The sequence below is a fragment of the Anomaloglossus baeobatrachus genome, chromosome 1 (assembly GCF_048569485.1).
Source record: "Anomaloglossus baeobatrachus isolate aAnoBae1 chromosome 1, aAnoBae1.hap1, whole genome shotgun sequence".
Taxonomy (NCBI): Eukaryota; Metazoa; Chordata; class Amphibia; order Anura; family Aromobatidae; genus Anomaloglossus; species Anomaloglossus baeobatrachus.
In genome coordinates this window covers 303,243,686-303,261,754 of record NC_134353.1, presented here as the reverse complement: position 1 = coordinate 303,261,754, position 18,069 = coordinate 303,243,686, and the positions used below count along the sequence as shown (strand labels likewise).

The window sequence follows — 18,069 nt, the reverse complement described above, 5'->3', positions numbered from 1 at the left end:
TCTCATAGAAGCGCCATCATCTGGCGCTGTATCCAACTCTTCCAACAGCCCTTGAGCCGGGTGGCTTGTTGGGTAATCATGAGTTAATACTGGCTTTGTTTTACTAGCCAGTATTAAGCCAGAGATTCTTAATGTCAGGCACGTTTGACCCGGCCATTAAGAATCTCCAATAAAGGGTTAAAAAAAAGACACCACACAGAGAAAAAATACTTTAATAGAAATAAATACACAGACACATTAGAGACTCCATCTTTTTTACCCCCTGTCAGCCCTCCACGATCCATGGTCTTCTGTCTTTCTCGTTCAACAAATGCAGCTCTGCTACATCACTGCTGCATGGGGGAAGACGCTGCTTCACGTGGAGCCTTCACTCCGTGAAGGCTCCACGGGAAGCAGCGTGCAGCCTTCACTCCGTGAGAGATCAGTGCTGCTAACGGTAACAGCGGTAACGCTGACAGACGCGTTACCATAGCAACGGTGCTCCCGGAGCCGCGGATAGCGGTGACGTCACCGCTAACTGCGTTGCTATGGTAACGGTGATCTCCGTTAATGACCGGCTGTGTCAGCCGGTCCCTAACGGAACGGGGAGTCGACCGTGTGCTAGAGCATGTCGCCGGTACACGGCGATACACAAATGTGCACCGTGTACCGGAGAGATGCACTCGCAGGTCCTACATGACGCGTCATAGTCATGTGACCAGTCTGTAGCCAATGAGATAATAGCCACGTGACTGGTCACATGGCTATTTTGACGTCACGATAGGTCCTGCATCACTGCTGGAAGTGCTGGTCACCGGGAGGATTCAGCGATCATCGGATGGAATAGCGGCAGGAGACAGAGTGCAGGAGGGATCGCGGGGACCGGTAAGTGTTATGGCAATGTTTATTAACTGTATGTGTACATTTATAATGCATTTTTATGTGTTTGTGATTGCCTCCCATTATATCCTATAGGTTCGAGTTTGGTTCGTCGAACGTTCGACGAACCGAACTCGAACGGGACCTCCGTTCGACGAACCGAACTCGAGCCGAACCACGGCCGGTTCGCTCATCTCTACTTCTGACCCATTTGCCAAAGGAAAGGATGCTGCCTAATAATTAGGCACACCTTATATAGGATGTTGATGTCATTACACCACACCCCTCCTTATTACAGAGATGTACATCACCTGATTTACTTAATTGGCAGTTGGCTCTCAAACCTATACAGCTTGGAGTAGGACAACATGTATAACAATTATCATGTGATCAAAATACTCATTTGCCTAATAATTCTGCACACAGTGTAGTGTTCAGAGCGCTAATTAGTATTCAGAACCATGAGCACGAATTAAATGATCGCCACATATCTGCCAGTAAGCACACCTGATCTAATCGTGACCTACAGTTTGTCACTAAAATTGGCTTGTTTTCACTTTAGATGGGGCTGCTTTAGATTTAGAGGCCCCAGTTGTAGTGGGAAAAAATATCAATAAGATAAAAAAATATGTTTCCATAAATTATTGACGATCTCCTGGGAAACAAATGATGTAAAAAATGTATACCGTATTTTTTGTTTTATTAGATGCACCGGATTATAAGACGCACCCCAAATTTACCGAAAAAAAGGAATAAAAAAAGGGGTCCGTCTTCTAATCCGGTGGTGGAGTGGGGGTCACAGGAGGTAGGAACAGTCGTGAACAGGGTGGTGTGGCAACCGTGGTGGCACATGGGTCACAGGAGGCGCAAGCAGTAATCGAGCAGGGCAGTGCAGCAGGTTTGCAGATGCATGGTGGTGCTGTGAGGCAGAGAAAACATCCAGGAACTTTCAGTGGTGCAGGCTTCAAAGAAATGATGCCCGGAGTCGGCGCGTGCGCAGATTGAGTTGTCGACTCAATAACAAGCCAAGATCTCATCTTCGCAAGTGCCACCTCCAGGTACCATTTTCCTTAAGTCCGCTGCCAGCCCAGGACATATATTGGCTGGAGGTGGCACATGCACAAATGAGATTTTGAGCCAAGAGCTCCATTTGTGCACGTGCCTTTTCAGGGTGCCATTATTTGAAGCCCATATCGCCGACATCTTCAGAATGGCCCCAGCCTTACTGCCTGCCACACAGAGCAGCACCCCCTGCCACAAAGCCCCCGCAGCACAGCACCCACAGCATCACCCCTGCCTCCTGTCACAGAGCAGCGTTGCACAGAGCAGCACCACACAAAGCAGCGGCGCCCGCCGCACAGAATAGCGCCGCACAGCCTATTGAGCACAGTGCCTGCACCACACAGCCCACAGCATCACCCCTTCCTCCTGTCATCATTCTCCACTACCCCCCGGTAAGTCACATTCAGATTATAAGATGCACCCCTCATTTTACTCCCAAATCTGAAAAATATGGTACCTAAAAATTGTGTAAAAATAAGAAAAAAAGCACAAAAAAGTAAACAATATTAAAAAATCTGATATTTTCCATATAAAATAAATTACATCAGAAAAAACAAACACCTATCCATATTAGATAGCAACATGATCATAATAAATTTAAAAAGTCATTCAACAGCTAATAAGGTGTTAAGGTGTCCAACAGGAACAGCAAGAATTACAATATTACAAACATTTTTTTTTTTCAATATTGTGTTTCCCAAAAAAATTATGTAAATCAAAGCGTAATTTATATGTACCCCAATGTAATGCTATCAAACAAAGCCTTATGCAGCCATGTCAGTGAAACAATATAAAAGTAATGGCTACCGAAACGACGGCAAAAACTGAAGTAAATTGGACAGTCATTAAAGCGCTTTCGGGCCCGGTCATGAAGGAGTTAATATATTGCATTGCTTTGTTATGACTATGCAGAATGTAATTGGCACAGTGTGCCGCATAGAATACTGTATGGAGATCCAGTCTAAAGCACTGATTATAAATGGTTGACCAGAGCTGTTCTTTCTCTAATTATTTAGTAACTAATTGCTTTCTAGCTTGCAGGCTTTAGTGACAGTCAATTTTAATAACATCATTAGATTTGTACATAAGTGTGTTTTTTCTACATCATTGGGAAGATTTTCTTTATTTCTTTTCTGATCCTTTGGTATTTAAAAGGCCTATTAATATAATTATGTTTACTGCTTCTCAATTCCTACATGTTATCATGGTTCCAATTATATGTTTTAACTAGGCATTGTGAAGCTATTGATTCTGCCAAACATTAACATTTCAAGATGCATGCTTAGTTACTTGCAATATACAAGGGCATATTAAAAGGAATCTGTCATCTGGTTTTGCTATTCTATCTGAGATCAGCATGATATAGGGACAGAGGCCATGATTCCAGTGATGTGTCACTTACTGGGCTAATCTCACTGCTTTATCTGCTGCAGATCTAACAGTTATCTGAATACTGAGCTCTGTATGACCCACCCAGACCACTGATTGACAGCTTTGTATGTATAGACAGAAAGTTACTAATCAGTGGTAGGGGCGGAGTTATACAGAGCTTATAAATATGTAGACTGCATAGCATCAGGTTTGCTACTCCTAGTGATAACTTCCTGCAGATAAAACATTGATTTTATAAAAACTACAAGCAGCCCTGTAAAGTTACACATTACTGGTATCAGGAACTTTGTCAGTAAAGGGCTAGAGACGTCGCTCGTGAAAGCACCCACCCCCGTCGTTTGTGTGTCATGGGCAAATCGCTGCCTGTGGCGCACAATATCGCTAGTACCCGTCACACGGACTTACCTTCCCTGCGACGTCGCTGTGGCCGGTGAAAAACCTCTTTTCTAAGGGGGCGGTTTGTGTGACGTAACAGCGACGTCACACGGCAGGTGTCCAATAGAAGCAGAAGGGCGGAGAGCAGCCACATGAAAGACACGCCCACCTCGTTGCCGGAGGACGCAGGTACGGTATTGTTTGTTATTCCCGGGGTGTCACACGTAGCGATGTGTGCTGCCTCAGGAACGACAAACAACCTGCGTCCAAAAGCAGCAACGACATTTGGGAAATGGACGCGTGTCAACAATCAACGATTTGGTGAGTATTTTACATCGTTAGCGGTCGCTCGTACGTATCACATGCAACAATGTCACTAACGAGGCCGGATGTGCATCATAAATTCCGTGACCCCAACGACATCTCGTTAGCGATGTCGTTGCGTGTAAAGCCCCCTTAACTCCATGCTGTTCTCAGATTAGGCGGCAATAATCATGTAACACCTTCCCTTAAAATGGGTTTTCCCATTAACTTTGATGGTCCTTTTTAAAATGATGTATTTTTTTAATACTAATGTTGTACCTCATCTGGTTGAGTTTGTGAAACATGTTCCCTTTTTCCTATTTGAGCACTGCTGTGCTGCAATATGCACATGCTTGACTCTTCATACACTTGAATTTCTGTGGAAATCAATAGAGATCGTAGTAGTCCATGCACACTACTGATACATGTAGAAAATGCTTATTATTGCACAAGCTCAATTCCTCATACACAAGCATTATTGAAATCAATGGAGCCCATAGAAGTCTATGAATGCTGCCAACAATGTGCCTTAACTGCTCGTTAGTGTACAAACCCATCTTCTCATGGATTTTTTTGAGGTCCACTTACTTCAATAGGACTGACAGAAGTCTGAGAGAAGCTGAGCATGTACAATGCCTAGAAAGCAAAAGGTGAACATATACTGTGTAGAAAAGACCAGAAGCAAGATGATATACTGATTGTTGAGATTAACTCTGAATTTTACCAAAGGTCTAAAGCGGTCTTTACACGCTGCGATATCGGTACCGATATCGCTAGCATGCGTACCCGCCCCCATCGTTTGTGCGACACGGGCAAATCGCTGCCCGTTGCATACAAAATCATGCACCCCCGTCACACGGACTTACCTGTCCTGCGACGTTGCTCTGGCCGGCGATCCACCTCCTTTCTAAGGGGGCGGGTCGTGCGTTGTCACAGCGATGTCACATGGCAGGCGTCCAATAGAAGCGGAGGGGCGGAGATGAGCGGGACGTAAACATCTCGCCAACTTCTTCCTTCCGCATTGCTGGTGGAGGCAGGTAAGCAGATATTCGTCGCTCCTGCGGTGTCACACACAGTGATGTGTGCTGCCGCAGGAACGAGGAACAACATCGTTAATTATAAGAGAACAATTTTTTGTTTTAGGACGACCTCTCCGCGGCAAACAATTTTGGCCACTTTTGCGATCGTTTTAGGTCGCACAAAAGTGTCACACACTGCAATATCGTTAATGATGCCGGATGTGCATCATTAACGACGTGACCCCGATTATAAATCATTAACGTTATCGTAGCGTGTAAAGCGTTATCGTAAAGTGTAAAGTGTAAAGGTTTTTTATGTATTTCATAATATTTTTAATGAAAAAATAATAATTTCATTTTTTAAAAAGGGACTTTATTATGCCCTTTTAATTGGGAACCCCTTTAATTTATTACATAAAGGGAGACATGAAAAATATTCACCTAGAATACTGATGCATTGATAGTGTTTCTTATTTATTTATTTATTTTTTTCTGTCACACAATTCCACTATATCATATATTTATCTTCTACTTGAATATAATCTATGTAGCTGGAATACATTAAATATACAGTATGTTTGGAAGTGAAACATTATGAAAACACAGAAATACAGTATAGCCCATATATTGTAAGAACATACCCATACAGCTCTCACTTCCTCCGGATGTCAATTATGTCCGAAGGAGCGTGAAGTGACCACAGGGATTGAGTGACATAGCAATGTCATGTGAGCCCTGGGAGAGCAAATGCCAACACTGCTGGAATGGTGGCAGCACAGGAACTGAGTATGTGTATCTTACAAGGAGGAACCATGAAGAAACAATTGCCTGCATAGTGGACTTAGTAGCTCCTTTTAATTGTGTAAAAATGCAAAAATAGTTTTAATTACTTGAGGAACGAAAAGGCTAGAAACCCCTAGAATAAAAGGAGTTAATAGGACATCTATTTTTTAAATTCTGATACAGTATGTAAGTGCAGAGTTGAGCACAAAATAAGGAAAATGTTCAGTGCATGAAAAATGTCATATTTAATGGAAGGGTATTGATTAGATTGACATCTACTGCTCAGTGAACTGAAACTTTTGTAAGGAAATTTTTTTCATAACATATAGTCTTTAACACACGTTTCTGAACAGTTTAAATATAGTTATATATATATACAGTAAAGACGCTTTGGTCTGAAGAGTCCAAATTTGAGATCTTTGGATCCAACCACCGTGTCTTTGTAGAAAAGGTGAACGGATGGACTCTACATGGCTGGTTCCCATCGTGAAGCATGGAGGAGGAGGTGTGATGATGTGGGGGTTCTTTGCTGGTGACACTGTTGGGGATTTATTCAAAATTGAAGGCATACAGAACCAGCATGCCTACCACAGCATCTTGCAGCGGCATGCTATTCCATCCGGTTAGCGTTTAGTTAGACCATCATTTATTTTTCAACAGGATAATGACCCCAAACACACCTCCAGGCTGTGTAAGGGCTATTTGACTAAGAAGGAGAGTGATGTGGTGCTACACCAGATGACCTGGTCTCCACAGTCACCAGACCTGAACCCAATCGAGATGGTTTGGGGTGAGCTGTACCACAGAGTGAAGTCAAAAGGGCCAACAAGTGCTAAGCATCTCTGGGAACTCCTTCAAGACTGTTGGAAAACCATTTCTGGTGACTACCTCTTGAAGCTCATCAAGAGAATGCCAAGAGTGTGCAAAGTAGTAATGAAAGCAAAAGGTGGCTACTTTGAAGAACCTAGAATATAAGACATATTTTCAGTTGTTTCACACATTTTTAAGTATTTCATTCCACATGTTTTAATTCATAGTTTTGATGCCTTCAATTTGAATCTACAATTTTCAGAGTCATGAAGATAAAGAAAACTCATTGAATGAGAAGGTGTGTCCAAACGTTTGGTCTGTACTGTGTATATATATGCAATATATATATATATATATATATATATATATATATATACATATATATATATATATATATATATATATATATATATATATATATATATATATATATATATATATATATATATATATACATATATAGTGTTGCCTTCTAAAATATAAAGTAAAGACATTAAGGCACATGTTCAATAATATCTAATTCTTAATGTAAGCTTACACTGGACAGTCTTAAAATGTGCCAAATGTATCCGCGGTTCAAGATATTTGATAAATCTGTCTAATCTTTAGCCAATTGAGTCTAAAAGGTACTTTACATGCTGCAATCTTGCTAGTGAGATCGCAAGCAATTGTACCCGCCCCCGTCGGTTATGCGACACGGGCAAATCGCTGCCCGTGCCGCACAACTTCGCTTACCCCCGTCATATGGCAGGCGTCCAATAGAAGCGGAGGGGTGGAGATGAGCGGGACGTAACATCCTGCCCACCTCCTTCCTTCCGGATTGATGGTGGAGGTAGGTAAGGAGATGTTCGTCGCTCCTGCGGTGTCACACACAGCGATGTGTGGTGCCGCAGGAACAAGGAACAATATCGCTAATAAGCAGAGAACGATTTTTAGTTTCATGACGACCTCTCCGCGGCAAACGATTTTGACCGCTTTTGCGATCATTTAAGGTCGCTCGTACTTGTCACACGCTGCGATATCGTTAACGACACCGGATGTGCGTCATAAACACTGTTACCCCGACGATAATTTATTAACGATATCGCAGAGTGTAAAACCCCCTATAATGTACATTTATAGTTGGCTTAGTTTCTACCAGAAATTTACATCAGCATTGAAATGCATTTTTGGTGCCTAGCATTGCAGGTTTAACCATGTCCCTTTTCTGTATTGCACACCCCTTTTCAGAAAGTTTATGCCACTTTGCTGGACACGAGGCAGAAAGTGTCTAAGAAGTCATGAAAGACTTTTCTTGAGCACATTGTACCAGAGTCGCCTTTATTTAGCTTAATAAATATTCACCAAAATGTCAACTTTTCAACAGGTTATTCTCAATGTCATTTTTTTACTGGTATTGAAGTAAGGACTAGGACACATGCTCCTCATATTCATAGATCATGTTAATAAATTATTTCATTAAGATAAAGCATTTGGTAAATGTTATGATTGCCAATTGATTCAATGCATTTAGCTAATTACCATGAAAACTTGTCAAACAGCATGCCAATCACATACACAATGCTTGTTTTGTTGGAAAATGAATTAATAATGAATTAATACAGTAGCTCAATTTCAGATTTAATTTTTCATCTTCACTATGTATTCATACATTTTAGAGTATATAATCAACTGGTTATATTGGTTTAATTGGTTTTCAGTGGTATCCCGATAATAGAGGTAGACCACATGGCATGTGAGTCAGAAAGGCACAGTGTCTGTAGCTGGTCAGTGCCTAAACACTATGTGGAGCAGTATGGTGGCCATTATACTGTGTGGAGGACTGTAAGTGATCCATTATAATGTGAGGGGGCCATTGTACTATTTGTAGTGCTGTGTGGGGTCCATCATATGGTATAGAAGGATGTATGTGGAGCATTATAGTGTGTGGAAAGACTGTGTGGCTCATTATACCACATTGCAGGACTGTGGTGGCTATCATACTGTGCTGTAAGACTGTTAGTGCCACCATATTGTTTTGTGGAGCTGTGGGGTATATCATACTGTTTTGTCTCTGTGAGATCCAGTATACTGTTTTATAGGACAGTGATGACCATCATAAGGTGTTGTAATACTGTGAAACCATCATACTGTGTTGTAGGACTGTGAGAGCCATCATACTGTGTTATGGGACTGTGGGATCTATCATACTGTGTTGTCTGACTGTGTGGGTCATCATTAGTTTTGTGGGACTGTTCGGGCATCCTTCTTTGTTGAGGAACTTTAGGTACCATCACATGTGTTTAGGACTGTAGGGATCACCATCATACCGTGTAGAGATGTGTGGGACCATTATACTGTGTGGCGTGCTGTGTGGTAGCCAATGCACTTTGTTGAGCACTAAGTGGGGAACATCATCATGTGTGGAACACTGTGTGTGGGCCATTATACTATGTGGAGGCTGCGGAGGCTATCATACTGTGTTTTAGGATGATTGGAGCTATTATACTGTGTTCCTGGACTTTGAAGGGCATCAAACTCTTTTGTGGGATTTTGGTCACCATCAAACTGTGTTGTGGAATTTTGTGGACCATCATACTGTGTTGCAGGACTGCAAAACACATCAGACATTGTTGTGAGACTGTTACGGTCAACACACTGAGTTATCAAACTCTGATGGACTATTATGCTTTGTTGTGGAACTGTGGAGACCATCATACTGTACGTGATGTCACTCGGGGACCTCATAATGCGTGTGTAGGAACTGTGGGGATATTACTGTATTAAGGCCACTATGGGAATCATAATGTGAGAAAGGCTGTGTCATTATACAATGTGGAGTGCTTTATGAGGCCATTTTACTGTGTGGAGTGCTGGGTTGGGTCCATCATAGTTTGTGTAAGGATGTATAGCGGCCATTATAATGTGTGGATATCTGTTGGTGCTTCATACTGTGTTGTTTGAATATATGGGCCATTATAACATATTGTCAGACTTTGGGGGCAATCATACTGTGCTGTAGAAATATGTGTGCCATCATGACGGTTTGTGAAGCTGTGGCAACCATCATACTGTGTTGTGAAACTGTGGGACCCACTATACTTTTTTAAGACTAGTAGGGCCATCATACTGTGGAGACCATCATACCATGTTGTGGGACATTGGGGCCATCATATTGTGTGTGGGTCACTGGAAGCCTCATATTGTGAGGGTCAGAACTGTGAAGACATTAGTGTGTTGGGTGCAATGTGGGGGATCATACTTTGCATGTAGAAAGTACTGTGAAGGAATTCATTGAGAGGTTATTATACTGTTTTTGTGGGATATTTTGTCAGCATCATACTTTTTGGAGCCTTGGAAGGGGTATCGTAATGGATGAGAACACTAAGGAGGTTCAATAGGGGAAAAATGACATTATAAGTGCCACAATAAATGTCCCTCTCTCTGATTTGGGAGGTACACCTTTCTGTAACCATGCCTATGTACCATGGCCCCACCTACTCTGATGAATACTTTATTTTTTGGGTGAAGCTAATTAGGACTTCTGCTATGGGACCCCAATTTTTCTTTTTACCCCCTTGTTAGTGCTTGCAAACTTATTATCAAAATACTCCAGGTAGAGTTTAAAAACTAACCTTATTTTTGTTGGTTTTGTTTTCATAAATCAATACAACAGCTGAAGATAAGAAGAAACTTTGTAATGTATCATATTAGAAAAATATATGTTCTCCTCCTGAACTTATTGTTCGCCTTCAATTTACTTGAAAATTATGTGCAGTTTATTTTAACTTACTATGGAAAAGATGAGAGTTACTTAATACTAGACAACTCTTAATAAATGGTTAAAGGCATGCTAATTAATTTTTGTCAGTTAGGGCTTGCTCACACAGGTTAATGTTAATGACACAATTAGATTTTGATGAGTGTCAGTTTACTGTGATTGGAATCTCTTACATTTGAGAATCGGAGCACAGTTGAGGAGAAGATGAAGAATTTAATTTTTCAGTCTTCTCCATTGTCTGTATTGGTGTATGTCGTACAACATTCGGATGACATCTGAGTGCAGTCTTATGTTTTGCACGCACCTATTCACTTGTATGGGTGTGTGTCATCAGAATATCAGATGCACTTGCAGCATGATGTGATTTTTTTTCTATGCCAAATCTGCACGAGAAAAAAAGAGCAAGTCGGCATTGCCCTACAGTAAAACTTGCCGAGTTCTATCTGCCAAAATATCGGATAGCAATTGACCTTGTTATACACTCGTGTGAGTGAGCCCTTAGGCTATGTGCCCACGCTGTGGAAAATGCGCAGATTTTGCCGCGGATTTCTCGCGGAAAAGCCGCGGATTTTCCAGAAATCTGCAGCACAGCTACTCCCCAGCCATTTCTATGACATTTGGGAAATACTGTGCCCACGCTGCGGATTTTTCCGCAACGGAAATTGTGCGGATTTTCGTGCGGAAAAATCTGCAGCATGTCAATTATTATTGTGGATTTTCGTGCGAATTTTGCCTATTCAATTGAATTAAAAAAAAATCCCAAAATCTGCAACAAAATCTGCGTCAAATCCGCGTCAAATCCGCACAAAATCCACACCTATGAAAAGGTGCAGATTCCGGGGGAAAGCTGCGGATTTTGATGCAGAAAAATCCGCAGATACAGAGTCCCGTGGGCACATAGCCTTAGAGTGATTGAAGTTTTTTTTCCTTCCTGAGTGAAAGGACTCGTGCAGACAACCAAATTTTCTATCCAAGTGCTATCCATTAAAAATTTGGATGGCACTTGGACCAATTATATTCAACAAGTCAGTGACCATGTCCGATTTTGTGCTTGGACTGACTGGTCTGAGGGAAAAAATTACTACATGCACAATTTGCCACTGATCGCACTCAATTCAATACTATGGATCTATGAAAAAATTCGGACTGCACTCAAATGACATCCGAGTGCAGTACGATTTTCATGGACTGACAAATTTGAGACGGTAGAGAACCTTTTTTTCTTCTCTCCACCTCCACGAAAGATGGATTCTATGCTGATCAGACTTTGGTCAGAATCTGCTCAGAGTTTCATTAGCATGTTCAGACCATTTTACTCGGATCGTGAAAGCTAGGTCGTGTTAACCCAGGCACTTTAAGACCTCCTTCACACGTCCGTGAAACACGTGCGTGTTTTTTCCGTTTCCGTATATACCGGAGACACGGACAAACATGCACCAATGTTAATCTATGTTTGAGGTCACACGTGCGTTATTTCATAATGTCCGTGTGTGCGTGTCTGTGATCCATATGTGTTTCCGTGTTGAACGGAAGCAAGTCCGTTTTCTGCACGGAGCAGGCATACATGGACCCAATGAAAGTCTATGGGTATGTGCGCACACGTTAGTAAACATGTATGCATCTCCCTATGGTCCGTGTCTGTTTGGTGTTTTTTCTAGCGATGTCGGTCATTCTTTCTATTTCTGTGTATGTCGGTCGGTCTCTGTCTGTCTGTCTGTCTCTCTCTCTGTCTTGTCTGTCCCTCTCTCACAGTCTGTCGGTCCGTCTCCCCCCTCTCTCATACTTACCGTTCCCCGATCACCGGCGCGGCGCTGCACAGCTGTAAAATAAACTCTGGCGGCTTTTACTATTTTGAAAAAGCCGGCCGCTCATTAATCAATCTTGTATTCCCTGCTATCCCCGCCCACCAGTGCCTATGATTGGTTGCAGTGAGACACGCCCCCATGCTGAGTGACAGCTGTCTCACTGCAACCAATCACAGCAGCCGGTGGGTGGGTCTATACTGTGCAGTCAAAAAAATAAATAAATAATTTAAAAAAAAACGACGTGCGGTCCCCCCCATTTTGATAACAGCCAGGGTAAAGCCACACGGCTGAAGGCTGGTAGTCTCAGGATGGGGAGCACCACATTATGGGGAGCCCCCCAGCCTAACAATATCAGCCAGCAGCCGCCCAGAATTGCCGCATCCATTAGATGCGATAGTTCTGGAACTCTACCCGGCTCTTCGCGATTTGCCCTGGTGCGTTGGCAATCGGGATAATAAGGAGTTAATGGCAGCCCATAGCTGCCAATAAGTCCTAGATTAATCATTGCAGGCATCTATCAGACACCCCCAATGATAAATCTGTAAGTTACAGTAACTAAACACATAGTGAAAAAATCCTTTATTTGAAATAATAAACACTACAAAAAACCCGCGTTCACCAATTTATTAAGCACCAAAAACCCCTCCTGGTCCGGCGTAATCCACGGAGGTCCCTCGTTGCTTCCAGCTCTGCTACATGAAGGTGACAGGAGCTGCAGAAGAACACCACCGCTCCTGTCACCTCCGCGCAGCAACTGAGGTGAGTATCGCGATCAGCTGAGCTGTCACCGAGGTTACTCACGGCCACCGCTGGATCCTCCAACTGTGACAGCAAGTCGCCAGAGTGACAGCGATGAAGTCACAGGTGAGTTGCGGTCACAACTGGAGGATACAGGTAGCCACGGGTAACCTGAGTGACGGCACCGCTAATCCCGCTGCTCAATTCAGTCACTCAGGGGATTAGCGGTCACTGGTGACTCCTTCACGGGTGACCATTAATCAGTATGCGACACCCAGACAGAGCCGCGGGATGACAAAGAAGTCGGGTGAAGTTCACCCGAGTTCATTCTCAGCATGCGACTCTGCTGTCAGCGGGTATGTATCAACGACATGTTACATCACACACGGACATTTCACACGGACAACACACACACGTCAGTTAAGTTTCACACGTACACACGGACATTACACACGCACACACGGCTAGCATACGCAGTTCACACAGATGCCACACGGACCTTAAAAACGGACACAAAAATGGGACACAGACCCGAAAAACGGCCCGTAACACACGTGCGTGTATTTTCACGGACGTGTGAAGGGGGCCTAAGAGTAAGCTTTAGTGGATTTAGATAAATTTTATGACTTTTAGTTTTTTAAATAATATACATATCCTTTTCTAGGTCTCTCCAGGATCTTTCAAGACAAACAGATATACCTTATGGCACGGTTTTGGATTCTGCTGTTTATGATCACGTTCGGACGAAAGGTATGAATCCATTTGAGCGGGACAGTATGTATTCCCAAATGTGGCGGATGATTAACAAGAATAATGGAACAGAGAACAATGTACAGGAATCTCTAGAAGGCATACAAAAGGTAAGCCATTTATTTTTCAATATTTTCAGCAAGAGATACAATGATGTGTTCTTATATCATGTAATTGAACTATTGATGTGTAGATATATCATTCATAAGAAAATTTCATGCATAGTTTAAAGGATATATTTTCATTTGGGATTCTCTGGACTCTAGCAAATTGCTCTGCAGAATACCTTAGACCAGGGACAGGAGGCCATAAATCTAATTTAGATAAAAAATAAAAATATATAATAGAATTTACTTGGTAATAAGTTTGGGGATCACTGATTTAGAGTGAATGTAGACATAACAAAAGCCAAGCAAGAAATCCAATTGCTACAGGCTTAGAAATAAGCTCATATACACATTTATGAATTTTAGGGTGTTCACACAGGGTTGTTAAACATGGATTTTGACTACCTACAAGTTGATTCTTGTTCTTTTCTGCCCAGAAATTTGAAAATCTTTTCATAAGTGACAAGTTACTTATTTTTGCTACAAGGAATTCTTTAATTGCCCTCTGGAATAACTTTTGGTCTCCCACGCACAAAAATGTAAATATTTTTTTGCAGGGTCACAGAAGAACATATCTATCAACTTTCAGGCCATACAAAGTAATGTTCCTTCTATTGAAGCCCCTTATTTTTCTTACCCATTAATATACCGCTTTCATGGTGGCAGAGAACGGTAGTCGCGAGTGACGTGATGCATAGCGCCCTAGCACTCTACATAGAAATTGTGTCCCTGATTAAATGTGCAGTTTTATGTGAAGTGCATTGTACTCACTGGTGGGCCACTTGCCTCCGCTGACTCCAAGTCTTCCATTTCAGGAGCCACCACACATGAACCAGTGGACACCCTGTTCGTTTCAAACCAAAGACGTTTACTCAACAATCCGTATTTATCATTTTGCAATACGTAGCATCAGACACAACACTGTCTGTTACTTGTTACCATATCATAGTACACTTCCAGATTTTCTTTTCGTTCTACCGGGACTAGTGTTAGTGTAAGTTTCAGGAATTCACAGTCCGGTCCCGCAGTACATACAAGATACATACCTCTCCCAAACACGACTCTACATCAATCACTTTCTCTGATAGGAAAGGATTAAGCTGCACACAAATGCACTAGTAATCACCCTTAGGCTACCGAGGATTCCGGAGTATATTCATTTAGGGAGTTCCAGTAAGGCTTCGTACTGACCAGAAAGCATTGTGCACACTCTTTTCTATCCACCCCTATCTCACGCTTTACCCAGAAACCCATTCCTGTCCCTATGCACTAAACCCCCCCATAATGGGCTAGTCCCATACTTAACTATTTTTGTCCCTCCACTCTGTTTCTGACAGAATTGTCCTAACAAACATCCTACATAAGGATGTGTGCACACGCTCATTTTTTTTATGCAGATTTGGTGCAGTTTATCATGCAGATTGTTCCTCCAAATTCGAATGTCTATCCTTATGCCAACATATTGTTTCTTTTTTCCTTGCTGTTTTAGGTGCAGAAAAAAAAACATGTAAATTGTTTTTTTCCTGCATTTTTCAACCCTTCCAGCCAATGAGTTCACTAAAAAAATGTGGAACAAAATGCACCAAAAACTGGTGCATTTTTCTGCCACAAGATGCGGTTTTTGGTGCAGAAAATTTCTGCTCCTAATCTGCAGCATGTGCACATAGCCTACCAGTTTTATGCATAACTATGCATCACATTTCACATAACACTACGATTGGTGTTTTCGGGGTAGGAACAATATTAAATATGATGCCAGTGTACCGCCCCGGGGCTCGGCTGGCTGCCGAGCCTCTCGGGTCCGTGCTCGTCGGTGAGTGGCCCGGGGGGTCACGTCGCTCTGAAAGGGAGTTGGCGCTATGTGTAGGGATTTCGGTGGGGAAGGTTCACAGCCGAGGCCGTGGAGTTTAAAGGTATGAGTTTGTGATGCCACCCACGGGTTGTGGTGAATGTGGGCACCACCGCTGCCATTAACTAGGCTCCTGGGGACGGTGTTATGCAGCCTGGTGTTGACCCCTCTGTGGGCAGGGGGTGATGGTCCCGGGGCCCGGTGGTTGTAAGGTGCGGGCGAGATGGTGTGGTGCGGTGCGCGGCCCGAGGGCACTGCTGTACTCACTATGACAGATACACCGGAGTCTCTAGTAAACCAAAAAGGATGGTGGTTGGTGCGCGCTTTGCCCCTTTTTCCGGTTGGTGGCTCCCGCCTTTCTCCTGCACCTCTTTGTAGAACTTGACTGCCTATGCTTCAGCAACTTTAGTCCGCTCCCCGGCTTGATGTGTGTCGGGGAACCTGTTTGCCCGCAGGCACTGGCCTGTGGGATCTCTCTGCCTGTGCGGTGGCTTTCTATCCCCCTCGGTGGGCTGTTGCTGTCTTTCGGGTCTTGGGACGGGAAAGGACCTAAGGTCCGGACCTCAATCAGTGAATTCGACGTGGTCCAGTGGCTTCTGGACCTCGTTCTGGGTCTGAGTACCCCTCCTGGTGCTCCGGTTTCCAGTTCGCTCCCCAGTTTGGTTCCGGCGGGCCACTACCCTGTCCTGGTCCCTTATGGTTCCACCAGCCATCTACCCGGCTCCTGCAGGCGGCAACCACCATCTGCCTCCTGGTCTCGGGGTGTCTGGGCACCGACCCAGACACCTTGCAGATGTTTTACTCCTTTTCTCTTCTCCACTCACAAACTGCTCCACTCTCCTTCACTCCTGTCACTAATCAACTGCTTGTGTTTTCTGCCTCAGGCCCACTGAACTCCTCGGTAGGCGTGGTCAACCGCCTGACTCTGCCCCCTGGTGTGACCATTGAGCCCTGAGGGAGGGGACTTAGGGTTTTGTAGGTTGGCTGCTGTCACCTTATTAGGGGCTGGTGTTTGTGCAGGGGGTCTACCTGTGACTACCTGGCTAGTCCAGGTCGTCACACCAGCAACAGTGTCCTCGAAATAACGTATGACACCCCTCACTAAATTCCTCCAAAGTAACCTCCACCCACACAGTTTGATGACGCTACATTATCCCCCACCCTCAAAGTATAATACCATCACAGTGACCCCAACACAATATGATGGCTCTAACAGAGCCCTGCAAACAGTATAAACGCCCCCACACATACTTCCAAATTTAATAATGGCCCCAAAGTAGCCCTCCAAAAAGTATCATGGCTCTCACATAGCCCTACAAACTGTATAACGGCACCAAATTGCCCTGAAAACTATATAATGGTCCTCACATTGCCCTCCAAGTAGTATAATGGCCCTCAAATAGTCCTGCAAACTATAATAGGCTCCACAAAGCCCTGCAAACTGTGCAATGGCCTCCATTGATTTAAAAACAAAAAATACTTACCACTAGGGCTGAGCGGATCCGAACTGTAAAAGTCTGGATCCGTTTGGCTGCGGGCTGAGACTACTACAGCCGGCATTATCCTGGTTGGGGATGAAAATTAGGGGGCACCGCTTGTCATTTTTTTAAATTATTTATTTAAATAATAATAAAAAAAGCGGCATCACCGACACAGCCGCGCACACTTCTGACAGGAGCCTGCATGTGTTTATGTGTACATGCATGCTCATGCTCAAAGCGCGGCAGGCTATGCTGGCTGATATCATGTCAGACTTGTACGAGTCTGACAGCACATCACCGACACAGCCGCACACTTCTGACAGGAGCGTGCATGTGTTTCTAGGTACATGCACACTCATGTTCAGAGAGCGCAGGCTGTACCAGCTGTTGTCATGTCAGACTTGTACGAGTCTGACAGCACATCACCGACGCAGCTGCACACTTCTGACAGGAGCGTGCATGTGTTTCTAGGTACATGCACGCTCATGTTCAGAGAGCGCAGGCTGTGCCGGCTGAAGTCATGTCAGACTTGTACGAGTCTGACAGCACATAGCCGGCACAGCCGACCACTTCTGACAGGATCGTGCATGTGTTTCTGAAAGACATGCATTTTTACCATACTGACCCGCAGACACTTGCACTGCTTTCCCCACTCAACGGCCGTCCTGATGCCTGTGATTGGTTGAAGTCAGCTGACACAGGTGGGGGCGCATCTAGCTGCAACCAATTACACGTGCCGGTGGGCGGGCAAAACAATGAATATTGAATTGTCGGCTCCGGAAGGGAAAAGCGTGACCCGGAAGGAGTATGCCACCATGAAACAGCCTCAGGTGAATACACCATGCATGCTCCTACCCCCGTATCCCTTCCACAAACGTTTTTAATCTCCAGATTCTGGTCCCCATAAACCTATATGGGCACCAAAATCCGGAGTTGATCCGGATTTTTTTTTTCAATCTGGCAGGGATCTGCTGGTC

General features: G+C 43.7%; 1 protein-coding gene across 2 annotated transcripts in view; it reads left to right on the top strand.

Annotated features, from left to right (window-relative positions):
- GRID2 (glutamate ionotropic receptor delta type subunit 2) overlaps window positions 1–18,069 on the top strand; it is a 1,893,008-nt gene that overhangs the window by 1,575,482 nt on the left and 299,457 nt on the right. For both annotated transcript variants that reach the window (XR_012754338.1, XM_075351083.1), the window contains exon 13: window positions 13,570–13,765. Coding sequence is in view for 1 of the 2 variants with exons in the window: in XM_075351083.1 (XP_075207198.1) it covers window positions 13,570–13,765 (196 nt within the window). In the remaining variant the exon portion in view is untranslated. The remainder of the gene's footprint in view (window positions 1–13,569; window positions 13,766–18,069) is intronic.